Raw genomic sequence first — 11,133 nt, forward strand, 5'->3', positions numbered from 1 at the left:
GCTCCTCTAATCTGCATTCACATTGCGGTGATGTCTTCCATCCCCATTTAAAGAGGGTGGCTCCACATCTACCTTGGCCGGTCCTATTTTGATTGAGCATCCTCCACTGCCATCTGGGAAGGAAATATCCATCTGGGCACTTGTAGGGGTTCTTAATGATGTAATAATGTGGTAATGAGGATTGCTATTGCCATTGTTCTTTCCAGGTGTCTGATACATTAAAGGAGGTGTTCTGTAGGTTCATTGCAGTACACCAAGAATGGTGTCTGGATTTCAGTTGTTTAGCTGGAGAAGCTGCTATATCAGAATGAATAGGGAAGTGAGGATTGTTTTCTATTTTCTTCCATAAGTTAAGCAGTGACCGAGATCTTTTTAGGGATGGAGGTGGTATGTGGCTTAGGGTGGGAAGCCAATGTGTGTTAGTTGGTCAGATGCACCCTGTAATGATGCGCATTGCTTGGTTCAGCTGGGTGTCTACTAGTCCAGTGAAAACACTGTTAAGCCATGTTGAGCAGGAATATTCAGTGACGGAATAAGAAAGTGCAAGAGCAGTGAATCTCAGGATTTGAGCATTAGCACCCCAGGATGTACCCACCAGCTTTTGAAGGATGTTATTCCTGGTCTAGATCTTGGCTGACACGTTACAGAGGTGATTCTTGTAGTTCAAGGACCTGTCCAGGCTGACTCCCAGTACTGTAGATTCTCTTCTCTGAATGGTATGGTTGGTTTGTACCCAGCACTTCTATTCCCCAAGTGGAAGGTAGACACAACATTTTTCTGAGGGTTTGGTCTAAGGTTGTTCTGTTGAAAGTAACTGTCTAGAATATTTAAATCTGATGTAAGCATCGACTCAGACTCATCGAAGCATTAGTGTTGGGCGACCAATGCGATGTCATCTGCGTAGATGAATTTTCTGGATTTGGTTACTAGGAGGTCATATGAGTACAGGTTGAATAGTAGAAAGTCCAATACGGAGCCCTGAGGGAGTCCACCTTTTATCTTATGTACTTTACTTCTGGAGTCTTCTGAAAAAAGTACCTATTACTCAGCATGTTACTGAGTAATGCGACGAGTTTCAGACAAGGGATGATGCTGATAAATGTGAGAAGGAGCTTATCTTGCCACACCGAGTCATATGCAACTGTCAGATCTAAGAAGACACCCGTGCTTATCATTTTCTTCTCAAAGCCAATTTCAATATGGGTAACTAGTGATAAAACCTGTTTGTCACATCCTCGTCCAGGTCTAAATCCAGCTTGTTCAACTAGAATATGCTGATTGATTGTCGCAGAGATTGTGTAATGTATCACCCTTTCCAGAAGCTTCATTGTAACACTGAGGAGTATTATTGGCCGGTAACTCTCAACTTTTGTTGGGTCCTTAGATGTTTTTAATACCGCTATTATATTTGTTTTCTTGAAGAGTGAAGGTAGCTTACCTGTCTCTAGTATGTTTGTGAAAAAGTTAGTAAGCCATTTAGCAGTAGCTGGTCCAAGATGACCTCGTATACCATCAGCACCTGCTGCTTTCCCAAGTTTTAGACTTTCTGTGCCCTGCTTAGTTTCGGGTGGTTGAAATGGGGCTCAGAGGGTTGCAGAGCCAAACATTTCTTTTCTATCAAGAGGTGCTTTACGTGCTTTCTATGATGCTTTTCAACTGAAACCTTTGAGGTAGAGATCATACGCTTGGCCATGTCATCTAGACTGATGTTTATTTTTTGTGTAATATTGCTGTTTGGTGTGTTGAATTTTCTGATCAGGTTCCAAGCTTCCCTGCTGGAGTGAGTGAAGTCGAGGGACTCTATAGTTTCTTGCCAAAATCTCTTCCTGTTTTCATCTAGGGATTGTATCTGTATTGTACCTGTATCTGGGTAACCATTGGCCTCAAATTCTTTGAAGAGCCTTCTACTCTCCTCGTTCCAGCTGAGGATGTATTGTTTATGATATCCTCTTGGGACATATCATTTTGCTGCATTTTTAACTACACCAATGAATCTGCTGTAGTTACTATGGATAGGTTTTATCCATCACAGGTTGGAGTCAATCTGTTTAGAAAATTCATCCCAATTGGCTGTTTTTTAATTCCATCTCTGTTTTGGGCAGGAGAACAATAGGCACAAGCAATCCAGACTGGAGAGTTATTGGTCTGTGCTGACTGTGAGGAAATTTATTGAGCACTGTGCAATGTATGTTGCTGAGTGGGTTTTATGACTGCATTACAAAACAGAGATCTGGGGTGTATTCTTTGTTCCATCGTGCAGAAGAGAAGGAAACCTTATCCTTGGCATCATAGATAAGTTTAAGGTTTCCAGTTTCCATCCAGTCAGTGAGCTTTTCCCCATTACTGTCATTCTCCTTGTATCCCCATAGTGTTTGATGGTTGTTGAAGTCACCTGCAATTATACTTAGATTTTGCAGAGTTGGAATTGGCAGAGATGGCCAGCGAGTTCCAGGAGGTTTATATACATTGACTACTGTCAAATCACAGACTTTGATTGAGGTAGTAAATATTTCATTATCTGAGGAGGATGGCAAGACTTGATAATGGGTGATATCACTCCTCACATAGGTGCCAATCCCGTACTTCATATGATTAATTGTGGGCACTAATTTAAATCCTGAAATTTTCCCTCTGGATTGCAGTTGGAGATTATTTTCCATGTAGGTTTCTTGAAGCAAGATGAAATGAGTCTGGTGTTCTTTGAGAACCTTTGCTAGGTGTTTACACTTTGCTCTGCTTATGCCCTCGATGTTAAGCTGGCATATTTTCATTGAAGGGCCAATGTTATGAACTTGAGGACCCTGAAAAGGGCCTCTAGGTGTGTTTCTTCTCCGTTTTCTTAGACCGAGAGGTCGTATACGACAACACTACAATGAATGACTGTAAATATATTATAATTAATTCATTATCACTTGTGCAAGTTGGTATTATTTTCAAATGAGCTGAGAGCGAGAGTCTGTTATAGCGTATGATTCTTTCAGTGAGTCATGGTTCTGTATGACTCACCTGGTACGTAAGTTCGGCTCCCCACCAATGTCCAATGTTCTGATAATAACCATGTGTGTGTTGTCTCACTGATCCGTGAGTGCGGCACTCAGCACTGCCTGCTGCGAGTCAACTGAATCTTGTGCCGTGTCCTCACCGTTTCTGCAATTCATTTCACTTGTACATTTGAATGAGTCAATACACTCAATAGCCAATACTACTAAACAACACGAAGAGCATAAATCTATACCTCGGCATGTCCCATGCCCAAAACAAATGGAGAAAGAACTCACTTGGCAGGACAAGCACTGATGAACAAGAAAAATAGTTGCAAGGACTCTGTCCTGCCACTAGGCATCCAACAATTCTACTTGTTGTAGATTTAGAAAAGGCTAAAGAGATCTTTTGGTAAGCTATTCTATTCACATTCTTTCTTGCCATTGCTTTGTTATTGACTAAACTCTCATATATTTGTGAACAAGTCCAACTCGAGATATTCCTCGGGCTTCAGTGACTTTGACATGTCCTTCCATTCAGGTTTGCTCTTGGAGCTCTACCTGCTAAGGCATTGTTTGGAACAGCACATCTTTACCTTGCTCTTTTTTATGTCATCAATCTCATTTTAAATGTAGGATGAGTTCCTCTCACTGAATTAAAGAATTGAACCACAAATAGTGCCAGCTACTAACAAACAAGTTTACCGTGTGGTATGGGTTGCTACTGACTCAGATAACAAGAATAAAAATGTAACATGACAAAAATAAATGTGATGAATCAGCAACAATAACTTTAACAACTGTAACAACAAAATCAAGTGTGAAACAACAACCAGAAAATAATGAACTTGCATAAGACAAATGCTGAATTGCTTGATAACTTCACAAGTGTACACCACTTTAGCTTCTCAAAGAATGAACATGCAAGGGTTAAGTGCCACCGCATGCCTAGCAAATACATTAGGGAATACGGAAGTTACGTGCTGGTGGTTTGATTTGATCATACCATGGTTACTCAAAGCATTCTAGGTTACTTGCAACACCATTCTACCTTGATTTTTCCCTCTCTAGAACAGCCTGATTGGTGTGAATGGTGGGAAGCATAAAATGCTGCAAAATTAAATCTGAGAATTTTAATACATTGTGAGCATAGGAAATCTGAGAGGACCAAAAAAAATAATGTCATTTGCTTTACGTCCCACTAACTACTTTTGCAGTTTTTGGAGATGCCGAGGTGCTGGAATTTAGTCCCACGGGAGTTCTTTTACGTGCCAGTAAGTTTACCAACACGAGGCCGACGTATTTAAGCACCTTCAAATACCACCGAACTGAACCAAGATTGAACCTGCCAAGTTGGGGTCAGAAGGCCAGTGCCTCAACCATCTGATTATAAGAATAAATTGACAATAGGGTCTACCTTTTCAGTACAATATATCAAGTAATATAACTTACCAGGGAACCAGTTCTGGAAGGAATATGACAGTGTCAACACCAGCCAACAATGCCCGGGTCGAACAGGCCATCCAAGGAAACGAATGCATCACATTTACGGAAATATAATTTACTTGATATATTGTGTTACAAAGGTGGACCCTCATGTCAATTTATTCTTATAATTGAACTTCAGTACAAAACAAAAATGAAACTGATAGCTTGTAATCAACCGTCTGAGCCACTCAGCCCAGCAGACCAACAAAATATATTATAAGTATGGAAAGAAACAAGTGTTAAATCAAGACATGTAGAGAGAGAAGAACAAGAAAAGGAACACATAATAGGATGGACACATTTACAGGTCAGTGTGGAAAGAGGGAGCACTGAATGAGGAGACAAGAACAAACATGAAAACACAAAAGGACAAGGACAATCTCCACACCTTTGAATAGATAGGCTCTATTTTCCTCAATCCCAATTCTTCTACATCCATCTCTTCTCAGCCCCCAATGCTTCTCAGCTTCATCAAGAGCATCTTGACACATCTTCATTTATCCTTGTCTCCTCTGTCAGTAGCACTGTCAGCGTAGGAGCAGACAACATGGAAAACAACTGTCAGGGACAGCGCTATACGACTTCGTTCCTATGGAAAGAACTTGGGACCACTGCAGAAATTCATCGGCGCTTGGTGGCAGTCTGTGGAGAACATGCGCCGTCACGGAAAACAGTCTACAACTGGGTGGAAAGTTAGAAAACAGGGTGCACATCAGTGAACAAGGGAACCAGTTCTAGAAGGAATGTGACAGTGTCAACACCAGCCAACATTGCACGGGTCAAACAGGCCATCCAAAGAAACAAATTCATCACATTTACGAAAATGGAGGCAGCCACGGGAGTTAGCCAAAACACCCTGCAGCGGATCGTGTATGGCCACTTACAGTTGGGGAAGGTGTCATCCATGTGGGTGCCTAGACTCTTGTCTGCAGGGGAAAAGCAGAGGCATGTGGATGTATGCAGAGAACCTTTGCAACACCATGAGCAAGATCCAGTTGACTTCGTGGCTAGGTTTGCGACTGGTGATGACCACCGCTGCCATTGATCAAATGGGATTCACGGTGCTGCCACACCCGCCAAACTCTCTCGACTTGGCACCGAGTGATTGTCACCTGTTCGGAAACATGAAGAAACCTCTGCGTGGTCGCTGTTTTGTGGATTTTGCAGAACTGGACACAGCTGTCAAGGCATGGGTATGCAGCACTCTGAAAGAATGGTTTCAGGAAGGTCTGAAGAGACTGACACATCGGTGGCAAAAGTGTATACAGTTACAAGAAAATTATGTTGAGAAGGTGGACAAAACAACTAATGTAATATACTTCATTTGATTAGATAAAAATGAAATGTAAAACAATATAGTATGCCCTTCATATACATATTTGTATGGTATAAACTGACAAGTCAGTGTGAGGAGAGGGAGTAACAGAAATATGAGACAAGGATAAGCATGAAAATACACATACATCTTCAAACGCTACTGTCTTCACATAGATGGACTCTCTCCTCACCAGTCCCAGTTCTTCTACATTCTTTTCTTCTAAGCTACCAACAAGCTTCAAACCGACACCATCCTCAAAGTCCCCGAAACAACCTTCGGACGATGGGTTTATAACCTTACCCACCTGGGAGTGAGGCCCCCAGGTGAGAAGGTTGGTAGCGTGTCGGCCCCAAAAAGGGAGTTAAAGTGAACACCATAGAGAGGCCAAAAATAGTCGAGCAAGACGACAACACACAAGAATCCACCAAACAAGAGGAAAAGGCACACTTAGCTTAGAAGGTGGCAGGAAACAGAAAAGGCCGACGTCAGAAATTGAATAAGAAACAGTGACAGTGCTTCATTGATTTAGTGAAATGAAAATCCACGATTTCTAAATACAAATGATTTTAATTCACTTAAGAAAAATGTTTCAATAAGTTAAAAGAGAAAATTTAAATTCAGCTTGAAATTATAAATTCTTGAATGTTATTAAAACTCTCTGGATAACTCCAGTAAACTATGGAAAAATCATTCTGTTTTGGAATGCTCAAAAACCAACAAGTGGAAAACCCATTAACTTAGTTAAATTAAAATGAATAGTTACTTAAATTGACATTAATTTACAGGAACAATAAAATATAAGTCAAATAGAATTGATTTTTAAAGAAAAAAAGTAATAAGGTGCTGACCTCGATAAGGAAACTAATGAAACAAGAAGGATTAAAGCTTACCTACACGACCAGTCACCTACCCTAAAATTGATTAAACTTAAAATTTAGAAAATTATTAGGCCTAGGGTGCAGTAGAATTCACCAATAAGGAATCTCTTTTATATCATGGCGAGCCTATGCAAGGGATAGAATATTATCCCACCAAAACACTCGAATCCACAGTTCAAAAATTACCAAACCAAGAAAAATAAATGGCAAATAAAATTTAGAATAACTTTACACTTAGAGCACACGAAAATCAATCACATCCACGTTACTGAAGGTACAATTAAACCGCCAAGAATCGATTAAAAACCAAGTTAGCCCAACAATCCAATCAACAACACGTTTCTAAGGCAACAACAACAAAGGCATGTCCGCAAGGACAAAACCGACACAGAAATAGCCCCAAAAGGAAAAACAAATTACAAGAGTCAGAAAAATCAGAACAGATAACAATAAATTAACCCGAAAAGCCAGCCCAAAAGAAGAAAATTTAGGAAGTTTAACCAAAATCAACAGAACCTTACGCTGGCTTTCCATTTACATGAAGTTCTAGAAAAATTTACCAGCTAAAATCATAGTTGAACTTAAAATTAATTTTGATAATCAGTCCACACTGCTGATTTCCTTTAAAAACACTAAGATGAAGCTTCTTGGTGAACACATGATAATGTAACGAACATGCAGTCATTACACAACTCGGAGATTATTGTTGTTATTCTTATCCCGGGTAGAGATCACTTTTGGAGCAACTGACCTAAATCATTTCTTGGAATTTTTCACAGTTCTTTGTTTGAAGGTAGAATTCCCATGAGTAGATTAAGATTAAAATGTAACTTCGTTTTCGATCCATGAACAGCGAAGAGATGCCGAGAGCTACATTATGTTATCTTACACAAACAGGCTCAAAGTAGAAGAAAAATGCAGTTTAATTGCTCGTACACCAATTGTAGATTAATCGAGGCCAACTAACAGGTTATAAGGGCACCAAATGCCCACAGGGTCCTGGTTTTAACCAGGATCGAAGCTACTGCCCCGAAGCATACCGCCAGTCCAACACACACGACTTCTTCTCATGGTGATTCCACTCCAACTGCTCGCATCCCACACCAGGCAGCGTTGCTTACCTTGTTGCTGCACGCACGCGCGCAGAATCCCCCAGGCGGACTCGAAAGTTCAAAGCCTAGTCGCCAGAGCGTAGCACTTCATAGTGCGACTAGATATGATAAATTTGAACAAGAATGGCAAGATATTTCACATTAAATGTGAAACGATAATGTTCTTTCACAAGGTTCATTGATACGAATTTCTAACGGCACAAATATCAGTCCAAAAGTTTTTCTGAGGGGGTTTGGTACACTAAATACCATCATAAGCTCATTCCTACTTCCCAGCTTCGTTAAGTGAATGGACTTCAGCACTCCTTGAGTAGCCATCTTGTCAGATTTTAGTCTTGATGTAGGAAGTGTAGGATAAGAAAAATGCTTTATAAACAGAGTAACAGGAAAGAGGAATATCGTTACCTGGTTTTTGGCAGATTGCCATTCAATGCCGTATTTGTCCTCGCCTCCTCTTCTATTGCTCTCTCATCCCACACTAAGTAGTATTGTGTATTTCTTGTATGTTTCTGTTCATGTTCTGTCTTTCTTTAAACGACTTGATTGTTCAAGAAATATGTAGTACCTTCTAGTCTAAAAGTGCAGATTTGAGAAATATTGTACATCTATTTGTAGGAATGTGTCTCCTTTTTTCTGTTCTACAAAGCTAACAATATATTTAATATTTCATTCACAGGTGAACTGTTGGCAGTGTATACTCCTAATCGTCCTGTAACATGTTGTGAAGTAACAAGCGGTGGTCGATCTGTAGTACTTGCTCTTCGTGGTCGTTCACATATCACCACTCTTGAAATGCGTGGTCCTGGGTTTGAGCCTGCAACAGTTGTTCCGTGTTATGGGCATGAGGAAAATACTGGCAAAACCTTTGATCTGAGAGATGAGATAGGTGTGGAAAGGTGACAGGCAAGGGCAGAATCATCTTTATCAAGAAACCCTTGCCATGCCACAAAAGAAGCAACTAATAGCTGTTGCCCTCTCTCCAATCTTCCTGTCATCCAGCTACGTTGTCATCAGGAGCCACGCACGCAAGATTGCTCGGATGCACCTAGCATTGTTGTATTTTAATTTACTGAACTTTATTAGAAGACTCAGTGAGCTATACTTTGTTTCAATGGATGGACCAAGTCATATCTTGGGGAGTAAATGTTTAGAAAATCTCTTTTGCACTTCAGAGAGGAAATAATAAATGAATTATTATGTTATTTTTCATGAATCTTCACAAATATGCACTGCATATGCTGCCTCAATGAAACATTGTTGATATTTTCATTATTTCAGATGGAAATGATATTCATTATGAGAGATAATGTACTCGGTGAAATGGTGTGTGATTCTGTTCATAGACGTGTTACTATTTTTGTAATTGATTAATAACAACATGTGTTGTTCTGGCAGTAAATGTGAACATAATTAGTATATTAAGTATTTCATAACTAGTATAATTTTGATATCAAGTTTTGTGCACAATTATGCCATGTTATATGTTGAAATAAAAAGCAAAGTTTGTGCAGTATAAATGTGGTAAATATACCCTGAGTAGGACAGCAGTGATTGAAATTTTAGTGAAATTACCTATTGCTGTAACTTCTTACTTCTTGCATAAGTTTAGAATATTACCATATTTACCACAAAACCATTTATAATTCCATTAAACTGTGTTTGTTTCCTAGGTATGAAACTTGTGTAAGAACACTGACAAACACTGTTATGCAAACCTACTAAGAAAAATAGGAAATCCACTTGTTAGAAACAATCTTCATGAGTATTTATCATTATTTTACATTTGTTTACTGGAACTTTCCTCCAAACTAATTTTGTAATGTTTTGTAATAGGCCATTTGCTGGATGAGAGTTTGTCATAGTATAAATTGTTATGGACATTTTAAATTGTTTATTAGTTGATATTCTAAAATTAATACAGGGTGTTCAATGAAACGTATATTCCTCAATTGAATAATAGATGGGAGACAAATTTACAATTAGGACAGAGTTCAGAGATCAATATAATTTTGTATACAGGAGATAAGTAAAAGGGTGGTGTCTCAATTTGTTGGCAGCACATAAATGGATTTCTTTTGTAATAGTTGTACTTGTATGATTTACAAGTTCCATTCATGTATCACAAACAGGAATTGAGATATTCAGAGGGAAATGGTCTAGATTTTGTCTCGGCTACAACAGTCTTGGCAAACCTCAGTACAGTAGAGTCTCGCTCAACCGACCTTCGCTTATCCGACACTCCGTGTTATCCGACACTGGTAGTCTTAATTTGAACTTTAGGTGGATGCAATTCTGGGGCACGGGATGTGGAGGGTGCGACTGTCGGACAAGCACTGGCAGTTATGCGGTAGGATTGTTCAATGTAGTACTGGTTGGGTGCGGATGTTATAGTTTTCATATCCTCTGTGAGTATGGCGAGTAAACGTAAGAAAGTGATTGTTTCTGTGGAAGACAAGTAGAGTGGGTTAAAGAGACTGGACAAAGGGGAAACTCTCCGAGAAATGGCTTCAGATTATGCTGTTGGACGTGTTACAGTGGGAGACTGGAAACATACGAGGGAAAAAATTGAAAAGTGGTGCTCTACCAGAGCAACAAGTGATGCACTGAAAATTAGAAAAAAAACAATGAAAAATGTGAGTACGAAAAAGTAAGTGAAGCACTATTTTTTTTGGTTCACTAAAAACCAGGAAAAGGGCTTATCAATATCTGGCCCCATTCTGCAAGAAATGGCGGTGTATATCCAGAAGGAGTTTAATAAAGGGACCCTAATTTTAATGCCAGTGCTGGGTGGCTTGATCGGTGGAAAAAACGGTACGGCATTGGGCAGCTTAATATCTGTGGAGAAAAACTGTCAGCTAAATCCGATGAGGTTGTGAAATTTAAAAGACAATTTCAAGAAATAATTCTTGCTGAAGGATTACCCGGTGATCAGATTTTTAATTGTGATGAGACTGGGCAGAATTTCAAGATGCTGATATCAAAACTCTTGCAGCCCAAGCCAAGACGTCTGCACCTGGCTACAGGCGTAGTAAGAAAAGAGTACTGCATCTACTGTACAATTGAATTAATAAGTCAATACATCGAGTCCCGTAAAACATTGTACATAGTACAGTATAGCCTTCCTGTTTGTTTTAGTTCATTTTCAAAGTTATTCCGTATTATCCGACATTTTCGGTGATCCGACGTACTACATGTCCCGTTTAAGTCGGATAATCGAGACTCTACTGTATTTGATATTCAGCTTAGTTAATTCTTTCTTTTAAAATACATTCTGAATTTATTCCATATGTTTACAGTCTATCCCATTAACTCAAAATATTATAAGAAGCATTAAACTACTACTACTTCTTGAACAT

General features: G+C 39.4%; 1 protein-coding gene across 1 annotated transcript in view; it reads left to right on the top strand.

Annotated features, from left to right (window-relative positions):
- LOC136876338 (NACHT and WD repeat domain-containing protein 2) overlaps positions 1 to 9,284 on the top strand; it is a 355,527-nt gene extending 346,243 nt beyond the window's left edge. Inside the window, exon 25 of the mRNA XM_068228264.1 lies at positions 8,454 to 9,284. Coding sequence (XP_068084365.1) covers positions 8,454 to 8,677 — 224 coding nt within the window. The 3' untranslated portion in view covers positions 8,678 to 9,284. The remainder of the gene's footprint in view (positions 1 to 8,453) is intronic.
- Positions 9,285 to 11,133: the final 1,849 nt, after the last annotated feature.

This window comes from Anabrus simplex, chromosome 6 (assembly GCF_040414725.1).
Source record: "Anabrus simplex isolate iqAnaSimp1 chromosome 6, ASM4041472v1, whole genome shotgun sequence".
In the NCBI taxonomy this organism is placed as follows: domain Eukaryota; kingdom Metazoa; phylum Arthropoda; class Insecta; order Orthoptera; family Tettigoniidae; genus Anabrus; species Anabrus simplex.